Raw genomic sequence first — 20,510 nt, forward strand, 5'->3', positions numbered from 1 at the left:
AAATGTCAGAAAGTCTACTGACATTTTAATTCCTTTGTGATAGCCTGGGACCTGAGAGCCAAATCCTTCTTCCACTGCAGTAGAAAAATTTTTTCCTGTATATTTTAAGGGAGCAAATCAGTTTTATACTCTGGAAAACATATAAACAAAGTATCCACAAATGGTTACTAAAACTAAATGAAATGTTCTTTTATAATGTCTTAAGAGCCGTTACAAACTGAGACTGGCAAGCCTTGTTAGAGTTCTTTCATTTCAGTTCGACTATCATTAGCAAAACCCAGTAAGACGGACTGCACCGGAAGTAAGACTTCACTGTTGTGGTTTTTTTCCCCAAATCTGGATTCTGTTGAAAGTGTAGCAATACTATTTCATGCTCTCTTTTAGTAACCAAAGTTTCGTGACCCTATCTGTAACCTTAAAAATTTAATTTAAACACTAGTTGGCTTAGATAATCTATGCATGTCTTTCAAAACTCTACTAACCTCTGTGATCCTGCTTTTACTGGTATATTTGACACAAAAAAAAAAATCTCATTATCTTTAATAGGAATACACTCAGGTCCATAAGATAAAGGATTACTTTCTATTCTTATTACATTAGTTGTTCATTGATATAAGTTCAAAAAGCTCAACATGCATTTTGCAAAACAGCAGAGCTGACTTAGAGCAGCAGCGCAGTGCTAAGAAAACTCAGTCTACAAATTCCACCTACAACATGAACGGTCATATATTTCCTTCTTTGCATGATGTGCTTAGAGATTTACATCATGGTTTGAGTATAATAAATTTATTATCCTTTACAGAGTTGTTCCCTTATGAAGTATTCATTTGTAAAGCATGAATTTTGTATACAGGACTGCTAAAAACCATGGAGTAGACATATTTGCTTAGTAGTTTTATTCTTTTTTGCAGGTTCTATAATCATATTTCATCAACTGGTACAACAAAACATACCTACATATAAAAACCAAAACAAAGGGGGCTTGTTGAGCTTGATGTATGGTAAATCTATTTGGTTTATTCTTGTTTTATTGTTAAATATTATATTGCATTTGTTTAAGCAGACATCGTGTATATTGTGATTTCTAGCATTCCACACACAGCAGCTTATTTTTTTCCCTTTAAATATGGGAAATAAAAATGGTTCTAGTTTGCTATTAAAAAAAGAAATTGAGAAAGGGTACTGCTATATTACATGGCCCAGGAAATATTGGCTGCATGCTCTTTGGCTTTCATCCGTAGAACTGCAATGCTGGAGGACCTCCTTTCAAACTCTGGCTTGGTTTCAAAAGCATGTCCATTGGTTGCCCCAGAAAGTAATGAGTCAGTGAAAAAATTATTGAGGGGCACGTGGCTGAACTGATTCTGGTGGTTTGAAAAGCCTGTGTAGCCAGAATCTGTCCGGGGTGAATGGGAATAAGGTGTCATACAGGAGGACGTATCTCGTGGCAGCATGCAGGAAGTAACCACAGAACCGCTAGCCGCATTCCCTGCCCACAGATTGTTCTGAATCTGGAACATATAAAATTAATACAATTAAATTTAAGTAGTTCATCTTTTGTTTTCTGTAATGTTTGATTTCCTTTACTTCACATATTCATTATTAGTTGTCCTCTAAAACAAGAAACAAGTACTTAACCAATTCTCTGCAATCATGTTAGAAAATAGCATGAAGTGATCACGAGTCAAAATACTAAATTCTTCACTTAAGAGCAAGGGCTGATGAGTCATACTCCTTGCTCTGTCATCCATTTGCTCCGTGGCTCCATATGTGATGTTTACCGTTGAACCTCAGGATGCCATCAGCCCATCCAGTCAATAAACTTAGTGGAAGCACACAATTGACTTCAGAGAAAAGGTGTCAAAAGAGTGTAAAAGATCATAGCTGTTTTCACCATAAAAACTTCTCCTCATTAGAATTCTTACTGTAATGGTAGGAAAGAGTAGAAAAGGGTGAACAAAACAAACCATTTTGGATTTCTCAAGCCACAAAGCCCAACAAGTATTTGCAAAATTTAATATTGAGAAGCCTTGCATAATTACTTTAAAACAAATTAAACCATAAAACACAGGAATGATTGATAATACATTCAAGAGTTTTGCTTCTTTTCTACATTCAAGAGTTATTCAAAAGTTTTGAGATAAGATTTCTTTTCATTAGGTTTTTAGGCAAAATGATACTTTGAGGCCATTTCTTTTTCAGCTCTCAGCCTTAACAGGCTTCACTGTGCATCCCTGGAAAATGTTGCATGACAGACTAGGACACAAACTTTGTGGTTACCAGCAATGCTTGGATTAACCATGTAGTCAAGCTTTGATGTATAATCCTTTCTATACTTGGCAGTCACTTAAAGCTTCATTCTCAGTCTCAGGCCTTCAATCGTCTATGTATAGATGCTATTTATGGATAGGTGTTTTTCACTTATTTGTTACTAGATAAAGAGATAGGAAGATTTTAAAGACCTAGTATAAGTCAGTTCTTGTCATTATCTCAGACTGTGCAATTTTTTATTCCTGCCTTATTCACTTTGATTTAAGAAAACTTCATACTCAGCAGCTGGCCTTCTGTTCTTTAACACTCTCTACTCTCTATCTCTTTATGAGTATTACATGGATATGATATAATTTCTCACAAAGTCAAACTCCCTCAGTCATTTCTCACTTGCGCACACCATTATACAATATACAGTTTTGTATGTCTTCTCCACTTTAACTTATATCTCTTTCCTGAACACTGATTTTTTTTTTTTAATGTACAAATAACATCATGCAAGACGTTTTTAGCCCTCATTCTCGGCACAGAACTTGTCAGCCAGTAACTATATCCTTTTATTTGTTTTACTTTGCTAAATTTGTCTTTGTCCTAAAAATCTGTTGTCTGTTCAGTATATCATTGCTCTGATGCACTGTGATTGAGCCCACATGTCGTTGTTCTCTGCTATGTGTTGAAGTAATTGCAGTTAATCTTCGGCTAGCACTGTACAGTGAATTCCCACTTCAAACTTAATTTTACATTCATGTTCCAAATTCATAGACAAAGGAATTTTGACTTTAAGATATGAAGGTTATCTCTCTAGCTGACTGATTTTTTTCTGCCAAAGTAGAGGTCAGGGGAAGTAATGAATTATGACAGACACACACATACACACACACAGAGAATGAAAACATGTTTCTAATGCTGATGAGTTGGATTTTTTTCCCCTTGTCCTATCACTTTGCAACAGCACATACTCACCAAACCACCAACAAACTAAAGTAATAAATTATGGTTCACTGAACTCATCTAGCTGAGATCTATTGCAGATAGCAAGGATGAAACAGTCTTATTTTAAAAGTTAGTTTTAAATAGTTATATTAGCGAGATCACCAGGAGCTGACAAACTAATTTGGGCTCCTTAGAAATTCCAACAGCAAAAAAAGAACCAGTAAATGTACCATTTTTGTTTCTTGCAGAAGCCTTAGGAAAAGTCATGGTAGCAACACATCTCACCAAACTCCTGGACTGCTCAACCCCTTGTTTACACAGACATTCATTTCTGCAGTCATACACACAATTCCACACACACTTGTGAATGGAGCTTGCTTTTTCACTCACACACATACACATAGCTAGTTAGGTACATCTCAGGCATCTACTCCTGTATATTTTAGGTGGTCTGCTGAGAAGTAAAGGAGTGAGAAAAGTGTCTGGGGAGGGATATAGAGGATTTTTCCTCTTTCTTGTCAGCCTCCTAAAATCTACATGAGGAAAGAGAATCTAATGAGAGTTTCAGAACTTTCCAGTAACCTCTACCCTTAATCAGTTTTCAGAAGACTCTGAAACATCAGCCCATGGGAAACCCTCTGTACCTTGGCATGATCATCAGCTGCCTTATTACTCCTTAATTAAATTACCTGAGACAGTTTTGACTTATAATCAGACAAATTTACCCAGGGAGGGACTAGTTAATCTATGCAGTGTCTAATACAGGATCTATTTTTGAAGGAGTTTATAATCTCCAAAGTTAACTCATATGTGACAAAGTCTCATTTATCTGAAATTTCTTTCTAAGAAATGTTGTGCTGAATGCTGCAGTCATCCAGACTGCACAGATATAATTATGGGAAAAATTTTCCCAAAAAATCTGTTTAAATAGGGACATGCACAAATTTGCCTTTAATACAGTCATGATGGGAAGACTTCAAAAGATTTAGAGACTCAGTTTGAAAGTGGTCAATAACCTATGTGGTCTGGAGGAATCACAAAAACACTCTTTCCTTCCATATTTAGCAGTTTGGTTTACAGTAAACTAAATATAGTACCATTAATTTTCTTGATATTTTTTCCTAGACAAATCTCTTTCAATCTAGCTTCAGTGAGATTGTACAGGTGTAAATGAGAACAGAATTCAGCTGCAAATCCTAAAATATGCCAATGTCTTGTTAAGGAAATATGTGAACAAACTATTAATTCCTAAAACTTTCAAAGGATTGTCCTAGGTTTCTTCCTTAGAGGTAGGAATCCAAGTTAGTAAACTTAACTTCAGGAATACCATAGGATGCTAGAAAAGTTTTACATGAGGCAATTATATTTTCCAAAAGAATGTTTCAGTCATATAAATTTTCTATTCATTTTAGTTGGTAGAGTGACTTCACTTTTTATGTTAGATTTTCATTTCTTAACAAGGAATTACAACATAAATATCTTGTAGTGAAATTTAGGTGCAGAAGGTATTCCTGTATTAAAAATAAATACAGTAGTGTTTCACAATAAGTTAAAATTACGAAATCTTCTTCTGGTATGTTAGAAGGAAAAGGGACATTATGTACATAAATTTAAAGAAAATATTTTTCCTCTTAAAATCTTGTGTGATCCATGAACTATATAAAAGGCAATTCAGAGACTGTGAATGAGGCTATACATACAGCACATCTCTGGTTTCTTTTAACATCACAAACAACTTGAGCTTTGGTCTTGTGGTTACCATGAAATTACCAGAGCCCTTCGATATATTTACCTACTGTATGTCTTATACACACATACACGTGCACACACACCCTTCCTGATAGAAAAAGAAATAGGATTTCATAGCTCTGACAAGAACATAAGGGAGAGTTATGGTTGTTAACACAGCTATGATATCATTTCCTAAGCACATGACCTTCTGCTTGACACTTCAGAGGAAAATAAGCTGAGGTAATTGGTCATCCCACTTAGTGTCATTGCCTTTTTCTGTTAAACTTTCAAGCTCCTTGAGCTTCAGCCTTTTTACACAGCACCTGGAGAAATCACATAAACTCAAGTCTCAAAATTTTCTGAGTTTTACTGTCAGGTTCTCCCATCAACAAATCTCTTCACTCGTTATTTGAGTCACCTGCCTATCCAGACTGGAGTCTGTTTCCAGCATACACACATATGAGCACACTACTTCTAGTTGAGTAGACATATATTTTAGTCTTCACATGGGAAACAAAATTCTTATTTCTTTTAAGGTCTCTAGTTATTAATAAATTATAATTGTTATTATTATATTACATAATAAATGTTATGTATGTTAATTATGTTACTATAATTATGTTACTATAATTTCTCTAATAAGTAATTAGAAACTACACATTTTCTCTGTTTTCATGGTGTTCCTGGACACTGCAAGGAAAACAAGAGCAGCACTAACTTAACAGTTAAGAATTTACGTAATTACATAAAACTTGAATATCAGACTGATTTGCTAAATTTTTGTCAGTTCTCTTCTTGTATGAAACAACAATACTTTCACTGCCAGAAAACATCAAACCTGTGGTAGCACAAGGAGGCACTTTAGGCAAATTAAATGCAATAGCTCTCAAACTGCTCAAAACTGCTAGTTCACAATTCATTCAGCTATTAGTTGTTCCTAGTCCATCAGCACAATTAATCTGGTGTCACTTCCACTTTTTTTTTCTGAGGTCCTCTTAAGAACATCCAAAATATGGGTAGAGATTTGCTTGTACTTCCCAAGTTTATATATTCTCAGAAGAATTTAAACTGAAAAGAACCTCTGGGATTATTATTCCAAACCCTTGCTCACAGCTAACCTTGAATTTAGATAAGGTTACCCAAGCCCTATCCGGCCATGTTTTGAGTAGCTCCAGATACAGTTTTTCATTAATTTCTATGGGCAATTTGTTCCAAAGCTTTACCACTCTCATTGTACTTTTTTTTATTTACATCTAGACAGAATATTTCTTGATTTAATTTTGTAGGAGCTCTTGGACCTACTGAACACGTGAAGATCAGCTGTACTGTGTTGGGTCATAAGAGAGAGCTGCAGCACACTGTTCTCAGATATGTGCATAAAATGCTACTTGGTCCATGGTAGTGAGAGACTTTATAATACAGCTCTAAAATATCTGGTAGACCCATTCAGCCCATACATTTACATTTGGTGAACAAAATAAAAATCTGGTCATTTGATTCCGTGCTTAAACCAGCTTGTTAAGCTGAAAAATAGTGTAGGATTTGAAAAGTCATCAAACTTTCATTCTTGTACGGAATGCTTTGTAAACTGCTGTAAATTCTTCCTACTGCAATCTCAGGGCCAGTTATCATAAGAATTAATTATATTTCACATTTATGATAAAGACAAAACTTCATAGTTTGAAAAATACTATTAAAAAAAACTATCTCAGAAAAAAATGAATACGCCCTATAATTAAGCCCAAGTAAAACCACTCACACATTTAAAGAAATACATGTTTCACAAGAAAACCCATAGAGCAAAAAGTTGAATGTTGACACTATGAGGAGGACCACATACAGTGGTGGTTTAGAACCAAGAAAGAGTGCAGTGCACAAGCTACTTTGTGTGTGGAGCAGACACTACCCAAAAAGATTAGAAGTGTTGCTCTTGTTGGAAGATCAGCCACAGCAAGGCAAGCCAGCACACATGCAGCAAGCCATGCACCATCCAGGTGGTGGCTCAGCCTGAGCTTTATGCTGTCACAGCTAGACAGCACGAGTGTATGATAAAACTTCTTTGAAGTTAGTTCAGATATGTCTACCACATCTACTCCTACCTCATCAGTGTACCCATAGCTATGACCTTGTTGAGCTATTGTGATTAACTGTCATTTATATGTCTGCTATAGTTAAAAGAAATTTTAAGTCCTATAACGTGTGATGTCTAATATATTCCATATGAACATTTAATTGGAGCATGTAACCAATCATTGCTAATGAGGATTACCCATAGGTACTAAGGCTAGGGCAAACTGCAGTGATGATCCAAGGATTTAGTACTTAACACGTGTACTGAAATCACTTCTACACTCTTTGAGTGCCAACAAATCATGTGATGTCATGCAGTTCAACATATAATTTGGTTTATCAGTCTGGTGGATGGAATGCAAACTTCAGCCTCTTCAGAATGCTGAATTTCTGGATTTCAACATTCTCCCTTTTTTCTACATCTTCTATATCATCCCAGTTCCCATACTTTTGAATTACTTTTGTCTTCTTAGGACTTCCACCTGCACTAGACTTGGTTTTTCTAGCCAAAACAAAAATTTAAATTCTATCTAACTCTTGCCTGCATTTTCAAGGAAATAAAAAACCCCAAACATTTAACATGTGATACTGAGAGGGAAAGTAGAATGGTGTGGCAAAATGAATTCTTTTAAAAGAACTTAGAAGAAAAACCTCAACAAATGAACATGATTGAAAGAACAAGCAAGAAGGAGAAAAAATGCAAAGTAAGGAAAGAACCTATGTGGGGGGAAAATGTTGCCCCTTACATCTGCTTTTCAGTTATACAATTTAATGTTTATTTACATACTGGTGCACTTAATTATAAAGATAACATCTTTATAAATTTAACTTATACGGGGAAAATTGGAAATCTGTCTTATAATAGTGTAGGCTTTTGATCAAATTTCACTCTTCAGTGTGAGTAAGGAGGGGGTAAAATGAAATTTTGTCTCAGCTTTTTTGGTGCCTTGCTACTTCTCATGCTTAAGCATCAAATCTGAGGAGATCAAGTACCCTTTGTAACAGTAGCCTTCCCACTAACAGGATGGCAAAAGCAGTGAAATAAAGACCAATAAGGTAAGAGAATTATAAGGCTAAAGAAGCTTTTTATTGTTCCTCTCCCAATACATCATATATAGATCCATATAACTACAGATGACTGCAGCTGAACAAGACATCAGAACTAAAAATACATTTTTAAAGATCATCTTGTCTATTTTATACCTTATACTTTAGAAAGAAAAAAAAAATTGTTCAGATTTTTGCCAACTATAAAAAAAAAAAATCTCTAGCCTAAAAGTCCCTTCTGTTAAGTTTCCTAAATACAAATGTCTAATATTTATCTGACCACAGCTGCCTACTGTGCATCCTTCTTGCAAATCCTGCTCATCAGCACTCTAACAATGTTTTGTATATCCTGAGACATCTTTAATAACACTAGACACTGTATTTAGGTGACTGAATTAAGTATTGCTTGTTTACAAACATTTACTGAGGTGAGTTGAAGTAAGATTTCACTTCCCCATAAAGTGAACCTTCATTCTCCACTGATGGTAAGATGCTCCCTCTTAACTTTCATACTATGAGTAGAATATTACTAATTAATAAGGCTCAGACTGTCTGGGATATTTGTTTTAATCAGTAAATTATTTTCTGAGTGCACTTAAGATGACAGACCACAGTGTGCTGCATCTGCAAGAGAAGCTTGAAGTTCAAGTATTGAAACTAGTGAAACTGAAACCTTTTACTAAAATGAATGAAAAGCACTGTGTGTAACATTTTCCTAGAAAAATCTGGTTTTCAGCATAATGTTATTAAAGCCTTGAAAAAAACATGTGAATAACAGATGATTGTGCTACAATATTGTACTAACTGCCCTTCTTTGTAATCCATTATAATTAATGGAAGATGTATGCATGCAGAATTTGAGCAGTTCAGGAGATATTGAAATTCTTGGCAGAGAGATGAACAAATATTTTACACAATAAGCAACAACTAAAGTCAATATACTGTAAAAATAATGAAGGTTAGACTGAAAGAGCAATGCAAACAAATATGATCTCCAAAAAAAAAAAAACCCAAATTATTATTATTTTGAAGATAAAGATGTGCAATTTAATAGCAAAATTAGACTGGATTATAGAAACAGGTGTTGGACCAAACCACCTCCAGACGTCCCTTCCAACTTCAACCTTCCTCTGTTTCAGAGCCAAACTTCTATCTGAAATAAGTTGAAAGAATCATTTTCCCACAGGACAAACTTTTCAGGCTTATATAGTCACACAATGCATAGCAGCATCATGTTCTTAATTTGTATTTGATGAAGATAATTGGTGAAAAGACTAAGCAGAAGTCTCCATGACACCCTCTGTTGACTGCAAGAGACTGATGCTTCTGCTGGAATGCAAGCGGGATGTGTTTTGTCAACATATCCACAGTGCGATTCAGAGAAGAAAATCTTCAGGCTGCAAATCTTTATAATGCACACCAGAAATTCACATTTGTTCCCATTCCTTCTGCCACACAGCTGTAAACATCTCATCATGGTTTCGTCCTTTTTCAATATTCATCCTATACTTTTTTCCAGCCACAGGGAATCTGTTTTTCCCTGTTTTAATAAAGGTTTCATAAATAAGATCTAGTGATCTGTGTTCCACAGTCCCAAATTAAAACTATTTATTCAAAAGTATGGTAAAGCTTGTCTGATATTTGTTTATTTCATTGTTGCAATAGGAGTGCTTGTACACGGCTGGTGGGGGGAATAACAGTAAAGAAAAAAAAAAAGATAAAAAAAAGATATTTGATTTTTTTTCTTGCATTAACTACAATGAAATAATGGAATTGTCTGGGAAATCAATCTATGACACTAAAATCAAACATGCAGATAATTTTAAATACCTCTTTCTGCCTGAACTGTGGGACAGATGAATGAATTTATAGCAAGTCATGTACTGTATATTTATTTTCCATAAGTAAGTCATTCAAAAATGGACATCTAGTTCAAAACATTTGAATTTAGTGCTGCTAGTGGTCATTGTGTTTTTAAAACAGATTTTTATTTTCTCAAGCATTCTCACTGGAAATAACATGTATATTACAGAGACGCAGTTTTTCTGAAGATGAGGATTTAAGAATGTGACAACTATAAAGAATTACCACCAGGTTAGCAAGAACATGAATTTTTATTGAATAAAAATTCTGTGATAATTACCTGGATACTTATTCATATTCCAGTATACAGCAAAGCATCCACCTTCTTCGCTGAAGAGTAAGGTACTATGTTTTTATCATGTAGCCAAACTATACATGCAAGCACTCAGCTGAAATAGCCAATGTAAAGAGGACTCAGACCTTCATTTAGCTCCTTGAAGCACACTACAGTACAATACAAATTTCTTAAGCAGGTGACTAGACTCAGGTACATGTTTGTGCCTCTGTTTACCTGCAGTGTGTTAGTCTGTGTTTATAGGTGAGCACAACATATTTGTGTTTATGAATGAGTATACATTTTATATGTGTATACATTTTAGAGATGCTTGATTTAAGATTATGGGACCAACATTTGCATTTCAATTCCTATTTTTAAGAATTTATAAATTAATAATAGAAAGCTTTCCAGGCTGAAACTCTGGTATGTCATCAGTCTAGGAGATATTTTTTTAACAAAACTCTAAATAGAAATGCAGTGAACTCACTTATCTTTTTAACAATCTGAAAGTACAGAATAGATATTTTATTGGTTTTAGAATTTTATGGCTTACACACATATTATCAAATAATTTTTGGGATTTTTGAAAAACATTACTTTTAAAACAATAATTTTAAGTTTTTACCAATGACATGCACTATTCCATTATCTTTTGCTAATGAAACTTCTGTCAACTGGGAAAATTTGTAGATGACATCCTACTAAAATTACAAGAAGAGCTTGCAGACACAAAATTTAGTCTAGAAATCCCAAAGCTTATGCATGATTCCTTGTATGATTTGTTGTGATGTTACAGATAAATCAGAAAGCTGTCTTCAAAAGACAGCTAAACACCTTGAGTGAGATCTGTGAGTGACCGTGCATCTGTCTCTTTGTAAATCTACCTAGGCGTACCTAAGATCTTTTTGCACACCTTTACCTAGGTAAGTCTCAAATAAGTATTGTGTCCACCTAAGTAAACACAGAATGTGTAGTGCAGTGGTTGCTGATGTAATTTGGGTTAATGCACTATTACACTATAAAATAAAAACAGGTTGAACTGGTTACGTCCGTGTTCTGAGCTGATGGAGCACAAAGCAACTCTGGCCCAGGCACCAAACTTAGTAATGTGCATCCTCTTCAGAGGTAAAGCACATTAAGATGGGTAGATGACACATGGGCCAAAAACCTCTGGTTCAAAGCTAATTACATTCATAGAATCATAGAATCATTAAGGTTGGAAAAGACCTCCAAGATCACCAGGTTCAACATTTGACCAAACACCACCATACCAACTAAACCATAGCATTAAGTGCCACATCCAGTCGTTTCTTGAACATTTCCAGGGATGGTGACTCCACCACTCTAACGCTTAAGCACCCTTTCAGGGAAAAAATTCTTCCTGATGTCCAACCTGAACCTCCCCTGGCACAGCTAGAGGCTATGTCCCCTTCTTCTGTCACTTCTTGCCTGGAGGAAGAGGCCAACCCCCACCTGGCTACAGCCTCCTTCCATATACTTGTAGAGAGTGATAAGGTCACCCCTGAGCCTCCTTTTCTCTGGACCAAAAAACCCCAGCTCACTCAGCTACTCCTCATATGACACCCTCCAGACCCTTCACCAACTCTGTTGCTCTTCTCTGGGCAAGATCCAGCACCTCAATGTCTTTCTTGTAGTGTGAGGCCCAGAAGTTGGCACAGCACTCAAGGTGTGACCTCACCAGCGCTGAGTAGAGGGGGCAATCACTTCCCTAGTCCTGGTGGCTACACTATTTTTGATACAAGTCAATATGCTATTGGCCGCCTTGGCCACCTGGGCACACTGCTGGCTCATGTTCAGGTGGCTGTCAACCGGCACCCCCATGTCCTTTTCCACTGGGCCACTTTCCAGCCACTCTTCCCCCAGCCTGGGGGAATGCAGAGCATGACCAAAGCAAATCCTCATAGAATATAAGCATATTCCTAAGGCTGGCAAAGATTCTACTACTTAATGAAGTAGAAGAGCAACAAAAAATCAGCAGTGGAAGGGACCCATGGAAGATATTTTGCTTTGTATGGTGCTTTTTTTTTTTATTAATTATGTGGTAAAAGCAGTGGGAAGCTTTTACATGAAAAACAATGGCTTCAGAATAAAAGTATTCAATGTGCTAAAACAAGCAAGCAGAAAAACAATAGCAGAGAGCGAGGCAAGGCAGTAAACCATAGGACTGGAGACCAGACACAGAAGATTATAGTCTTATTACACAGTATACCTTACTATATGCTAACAGGGAACTGAAAAAGAATAAAACAAATTAAACAAACTACATCTGTCTGAAAGAGCAGTCTTGTCTCTCTGCCTCCCTCTCCCAGCCATATATATTCAATTCTGATTGTACATGGCTATAATATGCTTTCATGCTAGTAGAAGACTTGTTCTATTTAATGGTCTGTCAAGGTCCATAAAGAAATGGTGCATGTTTGCTGTATCAGAAAGAAGTTGTCTAGAGATCGCATAGTTTATGCCTCATCTTAGCAAAGCATACAAGACCAGAGTTATTAAGACAGTTGCCAAATGTAGAACCAAAGTACTACTTGGTATTTGCCATACCTGAGGGTAGCTGTCAGTCCTTGGAAGAACAGATATATCATATGTGGCAGCAAAATGACTCTTAGCTTGCTGGATCTGACCATAGCGTTCTCTTTTCCTCCATTTTGCTCTTCGATTCTGGAACCAAACCTATAGTATACAAGGAAGCAGTCCTAATGTTAACTCAGTTACATACTATGCAAAGAATTTTAGGAAAAAGCCAAGAGATTTTGGACAGTAGCTTTGAAAATTTCTGTTTATCTAAGAAAGAGCAATTTTCCACCTGAGAATTAATTTCTTGCGGTTTCAATCTTGTCAGTGTCAAACCTGCTCAAGTTATTCCTGTCTATTTTAAAAGTACATATTATTTTCTTTCTATTATCAGAAAAAAACCCAAAACCAAAAAACTCAAAACAAAATCAGAAGCAACAACCCACTTGAGAAAGATCAGTCCACAGCAAGTCAAATTGTAATGAAGCTTTCTCTTAATTTCTTATGCCTGCTAACTTGCTATGACTACCCATAATCTGCCTCTTAGAGGTGGACGTAATCTTTATTAAGTGCGGTAATGAAAAGGCAGAAAAAACTGGCACCACAACAGTAAAAACTGACACTGCAGGAAAGGTTTCTATAGGGAAGGTTTAAAAGGCAGGATGAAAATAAAAATTCACCATGACACAGACAGTTTTAAAAACATTGTGACTTTTTTTCCACAGTGTTGTTAGGTGATATCTCTTTCTGATAATGGAAAACTAAAGAATTGTATTTTACATTTAGACTATGAAATAATTTGGACTATGAAATGATTTAGAACTGAATGCTTTCTTGTCAACTAAAAGTTAATTTCTTTATGCTTGAATTTCTTTATAGCCTTTGGACTGTTCTCTAAAATTTTGAGTGTCGGGTGTTATATTAAAACCTATTATTTACACATTTCTTTCTTTTACTGATATCTGTCATTGTCGCATGGTTTTCAAAATTTATTTTTTATTTCAGACAGTTTGGACTGGTTAAGACATGCTGATAAAATAAAGGAAGTGCTAAGAAAAATAACACTGCATAAAAGTAATATCCAACAAGTCTTTATTGTTCTGGTATAAGCATATTCATTACAGCTTTTTTAAGAAGTCATTCTACTAACAGAACCATTATTTTTTTAAAAGGAAACAATGTGATTGGTTAGTCTCCCTGTTAAATTGATCATGAATCAATTTTGATATATACCTACTTAAACAGAGGCTTTTTGTATAGACAATTACTGTATTTTGAGGGATGTTTTCTGATCCCAGACTCTGGGATAGTTAAAATAACACTGTTACATAATTCCATTCTTGCATTGATCTTTGGAGAACTCAACTGTGCTTTGATGCTGCTTAAGCAATCAGGGCATAGTTTTACTCATTTTAATTCTCAAGGACATGTTGCAGATTTAGTATGTGCAATCTTTCAAAATGTACTCAGCAATCAAAGCAAGTCTCATGCATGTAACTCCTGAGTATATATTGTTAGGGACTTTGTTGGTCAATTTGCGTTATTTATGATGCCTGAGGTTCAACAAAAAGAAAAGAAAAGGCAAAAAAAAAAAATTCTCCTCTGTCCACAGGAGTGGTCAGGGACAAGATAAGAGAATTTAGGCATGAGTCTCTTTCACTGAAAAAAGACCTTGACAATCTCTTTAAAATGGGTACCAATTACTGCACTGATATGCAGCAGGAAAGAGAACAACTTAGATAAATTAGATTCAGGTTGGCTCTCTCCGCATGTGCGCAGGACAAATATTAAATTGGATGTTGATGAAATGGCAGTGAAGGGAACTGTGGGTAAGGTCTCCAGCTGATCACTGTGCTAAACTAAATCAAACAATTTGCTTGAATTTATAGTAACTAAACGAGAAAAAAAGCTCACATTTTTTTCCTTTGACAATCCCCCAAAATGTTTCTGTTTACACCACTTTACTAGAAACTGACTCTTGGCAGAGATAAAGTAACCATTTGCCTCCACAAAGCAATGTAGAAATCTGCTGCTTGTTATCCTTGAATTGCCAGATGCTTGCCTCTAGTGACGTAAGGCCTTTTAAATTGCTTAATCTTGTGATGGAATACTCCTGTTACTCTGGATAGAAATGATCACCATATCCTTTCATATTTAGCATATGAGAAATGCAAAGATCACTTATCTTTTAAGAAAGGGAAGAACATGTTTAAATAAGAGAGAAATAGAAATGTGTGAAAGTCTAGTATAGAAGTATATATTTTTCATTTACTCTCTATTTTAATTACTCTTGGCATATGAAGCCTCTAAAACTTAGGGAAAAAAAGTGATAAAAAGTCAGTTAACACTGTAATCCAATTCTCCTCTCCCTGTTCTGACTATTAATTTGTTCTTGAAGTAGTTCTCTTAATTCCAGAATTATGCATTTGTTAGAACAGTGTTTTAACATTATGCAAGCTTTTTTTTTAAGTCAAATTCAGAAGAAGGATTGCACAGAACCTGAAGAGTTAAAAGCCACGGAAATAAATTCTGTCAGCATTGCTGATATTACATCAGTGTAACTGAACACATAGTTTTGGACTCTATTTTCTGATGACAACAGTGAATATGATGTCTGGTTGAACTGACATGAAAGGAATACTTCTTTATAAAATTAATTAGCTGACTTTGTTTCTGAAAGTGATTCTGATTTAATTTCAGTTTGTATGCATGTGCACTGGTATCTATTTCTTTATATACATGTGTGAGTATGTGTTTAATTACAAGTTGTGAAGTTGTTATCATATTCAAGTCACTAAATTAAAAAAATTAATCCCAGTCTGTAAGAATCAACAGGAGTGCTATTCTCTACATTGAAATGATGATTGTTACCAGAACAGGGAAGATATCTAAAATTAGGATAAACTTGCAAAATGTGGCTCATACCGTTTCCTTATGGAAGATCTCTATAAAGGGGAAAGGCTGCATTTCCTGGATACTTAGCTTCTTTTCTCACCATTGCACATCCAAAGCTATAAATATTGTTGAGATTACTGTGCGAGCACATACTGAGTGAATCACATTTGTATGCAGTGAAGATACTCAATGCACTAAGTGATCAACAGTATGTTTCATCCCAAAAACTAGAATAATGTTGTTCATCAGTTATACAAGTTTAAAAACCAGCAAATGTTCTTCCTAATTTTGTGATTTCTAACATCATTCCATACAACAGAGATGAAAGGATTGCTTCACACAGGCATAAACATATACACATTTATGTATGTGCATTTTCACTACATAGTCATTGGATAGAAAAAAGGAATTTGACTACTTTTTAGACTGTACTTTTCATGCCGTAACACACACAGAATTCTCTGTGTCTGAGTTCTGCATCGTCATCAATCTGAACTATATGCAACACGTCTCTTTAATGGGATCTTTATGTATAACAATTTACATATTCACTGCCTGGTATTCTACAAGAGATCAAGACAGTTTAACTATTGATGATGTTTTCTCATCCTTTAAACAAGTTTCTAGAAGAGCAACACAAGCTATTTAAAAAAATAACAAGTTATTTTAGTACTGCAGCATAACAGTTCTTATCCATAAAGAAATAAAGCAAAATGAGCAGCTTACTTTAGCTTTACAGGCTTTCATACAATCCCCAAGAGTGTCATTTACCAGTTCCTACAATACGCAATTTGTCATGGAAATGCTGAAGTTTGTTTCCTACCTGGACTCTGGCCTCAGTGAGCTCTGTTCTCAGAGCTAGCTGTTCTCTTACATAGACATCAGGGTAGTGAGTTTTCTGGAATACTTTCTCCAGTTCCTCCAGTTGCAAACTGGTGAAAGTTGTTCTGTGTCTTCTCTTCTTACTACTGGAGACATTGCTGTCACACTTATCACCAAGTTCATCCAGGTCCCCCTTCTCCTGCATCCCTTTCACTGGAGACATCCTAAGATTGTTGCAATTGTCCATGGGCCTGCTCAGCTCTGTGTGAAGAGGCTGTCCTTCCACTTTAGTAATCCCGTAGTTCACTGTACACAAGGTGGGTTAACAACTGGTTAATTACTGGCTAAATAATTGATTAAAGGGGCAGGGGGACCAGGGAGTGGGAGGGAGGAGGGAGGCCAGGGGTGCACAGGATGGGGGAGTTTAGATTCAGGAGTTTGTATAAAACAGTTTCACAAGGAACATGATTCTAGGAGGCTGTGTTATTCCTACACGAGATCATGGAGGAGGAATTTGTAATATTAACCACAGACAGAATAAAATGCTAAAACACATTGAATTTTAACTGAGAATTGTATCTGAAAATATCATCTAAAAACCTTCAGAGTAAGGGGACTACACAAGAGTACTTGGAGTACTCTCCCATTACTGCCACTAAAGTAGTTAATAATCCATGAAATTGATGTCAACTAAAGTTGCACAGATAAGGAATCTTAGCCCAAAACGTATTTTCCTAGAAGTGGCACAGACTATTGACAGATGTGGCTTTAAACTTGAAGGCAAATTGAAAAACTTCTATTTTTATGAAAATACAAAATAACAGTGAAATAAACTAAATACCTGTAAACTGACAAATCAAGAAGCAAAGGAAAATGAAAATTAACTTCACTTTACAAGTTTAATAAATTCCATATACATTCTCTTGGATTTGTAAAGTGGAATTGTTTCCAATTAGGTTTGTTATGGTTACAAAATACAGAGCATTTCTGCAGAATGTTAACTTATTAAAAGAGATTGCTTCATATACTTTGTATAAGGATTGAAGGAACTATTTGTCTTTAGGTAAAACCTGAGTGGTAGAGATAAGAAATATTCTGCAATAGGTTCTTAATAGGAAATGAAAATATTTCCTATTTTTTAATATTTTTACTTACATCACTGGAAATGTCATAAGTTATAGGATCAAAAAAACCTTTCTCTTATTTTTTCTCAGAAAACGGTGAAAAAAAAGGTTTAAAACTCTATAGAAATTAAAATCTACAAAGATGGCATGTAACACACTAGAAGAAGCTTGCTTTGGGATTTTCCCACATTCTCAAAAATGTTTTTTTCAATCTGAGCTGATAGAAGCAAAACACAATTTTTAGATATTTATCATCAACATATCATCATCATCATCATCAGATAGGAAATGCACCAAAGCCCTCGAGGTACCCATTAAATGAAGTAATTAAGAAAAACTTCAACGTATAAATCAATTTTCTGTAGTTGGTTGTTTTTTTTTTTAAGTGGCACTAGCAGAAATCTGTCATTATTTCTTGTGAATTTTTTCGTACAAAAAAAAAAGCATGTTTTCAAAAAAGTAGATACTTCAGTGACTAAATGAAGTCAAAAAGTAAGATATTGTCGGTCACCTTATTGCAGCTGATCTTAACCACGTTTTCCAATTTTGACAGGAAATTATTTTTTATTTTTTTTTTCTATATGCGATTTCCATCATGTTGGAATAATGAGGAAAAATTTTAAATGTATCAAAAATAAAACCTTCCACATTCGCCTTGCCTATCGGCTAGAAAAATATAACAATTGATGGAATGTTTAACATTATTGTTTGGATTACCTACATCATGTTTCGGAAGAATCACCTTTACGCATTATTTGATAACACGGCAAAGAGAATCTCGCTACCCTCGTAGGACGATATTTGAAAGAAGCAAACATGACCAAGTGACCTTCCGTCCCCTTCCTGGAACGGCACTGGGGAGCCGGCCGTGTCTGGTGTCCCTCCGACACCGACACCCGGGGATGCTTTTCCCGGGAATTTGCTGGGTGAAAAAGTCGCTGCCCGCAGCGGGGGAGGGGGTGCCCGGGGTGCCTGGGGGTGCCCCGGGGGCGCGGACCGGAGGCCGGGTCAGGGACCGGTCGGGTGGTTGCCGGGAGTGGCGACCTGGGGGAACGGTCGTGCCCTTCGGGTCCCCCGCCGGGACCCGCGCCCGGCCTCGTCTGGTGCCCCGGGGTGGCATGGGTTCGGGCCGGGCGGGCTGTGCCGGCAGTGCTCCGCACTGTGTTTCCTCGGCAAGCGCGCCATTTCTTGGTAGAGGCCAGGGATGGAAGGCATAGCAAAAGGGGGTTTACACTGAAAGGAAAAGAGCTCTTTAAAGGTAGGAACAGTTGCCTTCTCCCTGTGTTTTTTTTTTAATAATAATAATAAGTATTATTATAATTTTATTTATTATTATTGGTTTTGTTATTGTTCTTTTACTACGACCTAACAGCCCCTCACATGCCTGCACCCAAAGGCTGCACAGCTGCCTTTGGTTTCCCTGGGCAGGAGAACCCCCGCCCTCCCCTGTACATCTCCAGGAGGGAGAATAACTTTGGGACGACGACTCACCGTTGTCCTGGCAGGGTGATGTCCTCTCCAGCCTCACATGATGCTCAGCCCTTTGCAGAGGATTGAAGGCCTGTACGCATTTGCTGCCTGACGTTTTGCTATAAAAGGATTCATTGTCCAAAGTTTCCATAACGTGCTCCAAAGTGCCTCCTGCTCCCATGTAGAAGTCACTGTTCTTGCTCGGCTGGCTCTTCAGGGCAAACTTCTCGCTCAGAAAATCCATAATCATCTAAGGCTGCTTGAAAGCCTCTTCCCTAGACAGAGGCTGGACTGTGAACAAGGGAGGGAGAGTGAGTGGATGGGAGGAAAAGAAGGAGGGAGGGAAAGGCGTTCAGAGCTCAGGGAGCTGTTTTGCCTCCGACCCTTTGATTTGTCTTGTCTTGAAAGGGGGGACCCGAAGTTGCTCTTATATCTTGAAGCTCAGCAGGACTTCTTATGCAACCTCCCATTTCTAATGAATATGAAAATAGGCAAGAAGTCTAACTCCACCCCAGGTCCCTCAAGACCTAATCCCAACACAGGAGGGAGTTCCAGGCCCATTTTCGATAGACAGATCTGTTTCAGACACACACACACACACACAAGCGTTAGGGGAGGGTGAGGGAAGAGAGGGAGGGAGGGAGGAAGGGAGGACAGAAGAAAAGGACATTTCCCCTCCGCAACCTCTTCACATTTCTCCAGGGATCCTTGAACGACAGTAATCCCTCGCTTCCCTCCCTCTCCCCCCAGCTCCCCGAGAGGCTTAGAGCAAGATGACTTCAGGGGCACATACCCTCAAGTAAAGGGTCTTCTTTAGTCTATTTGACTGATACGTCAGTAGCTGCAGCCCTGTTCTCTGAAGTTGTAAAATTAAGAACTGGTGTTTCTTCTTTATTAAACAGCTCAGAAATTTGTCCTAGGGTTAAAGAGAGAAAGAAAAATTATAGGCAGTTGTTTGTGTAGAGGGAATGGAAAACAGAGAAACTTAAAACTAGAAATCTCTCACATCAGAAACCAGCCTAAAAGAGAGTTTGTCTGTTATGAAACAGACCTCATCCAGTCTGCCTCTCTGTCTGTGTTTGGGGGGTGTGTGCATGTGTGCAAAGCGGTTAAAATGGACCTTTATTTTAAATCTGAAATATCACTACTGAGTTGGAAAAAAAATCAGTTTCTAAATGAAAGTATTAAAAAAAAAGTCTTAGGTAATAAAATGAAAAAGAAACGAGCCATATATGGATGCATTCCTGTGGATATTGGAAAAGGAAGTAGTTTTCACACAAAGTGTGAACTTTGAAGTGTTGAATTCCATGGCCCTTTCGCACATTGACAAGATTTAAAACACAGTCGAGAGATAGGAGACTATTTCGAAAAGGGTCCGAATTAAGGAGAAGAGCTGCTCCCTGCTTCCTCGTGAAAGGAGTACTCGGTGAAGCAAAGTAAACCCGAGACTTCAATCACTTCATATGAGT

General features: G+C 36.7%; 1 protein-coding gene across 1 annotated transcript; it reads right to left on the bottom strand.

Moving 5' to 3' along the window:
• Positions 1-1,190: 1,190 nt before the first annotated feature.
• Positions 1,191-19,291, bottom strand: ALX1 (ALX homeobox 1). Its single transcript, XM_008925482.4, has 4 exons — positions 19,063-19,291; positions 16,449-16,753; positions 12,761-12,889; positions 1,191-1,511 (listed from the first exon to the last, which is right to left on the bottom strand). Exons 1-4 carry the CDS (start codon positions 19,289-19,291, stop codon positions 1,191-1,193), a joined length of 984 nt encoding a protein of 327 aa, XP_008923730.1.
• Positions 19,292-20,510: the final 1,219 nt, after the last annotated feature.

This window comes from Manacus vitellinus, unplaced genomic scaffold, assembly GCF_001715985.3.
Source record: "Manacus vitellinus isolate BGI_N305 unplaced genomic scaffold, ASM171598v3 scaffold_5_pilon, whole genome shotgun sequence".
Classification (NCBI taxonomy): Eukaryota; Metazoa; Chordata; class Aves; order Passeriformes; family Pipridae; genus Manacus; species Manacus vitellinus.

Excerpts from the sequence above, each read along its gene's own strand:
- ALX1 (XM_008925482.4), bottom strand. The coding sequence starts at position 19,291 with ATGATTATGGATTTTCTGAGCGAGAAGTTTGCCCTGAAGAGCCAGCCG. Across the intron at positions 12,890-16,448 it reads TCACTGAGGCCAGAGTCCAG|GTTTGGTTCCAGAATCGAAG; the intron begins GTAGGAAACAAA and ends TGTATACTATAG. Across the intron at positions 1,512-12,760 it reads GGACTGACAGCTACCCTCAG|ATTCAGAACAATCTGTGGGC; the intron begins GTATGGCAAATA and ends TATATGTTCCAG.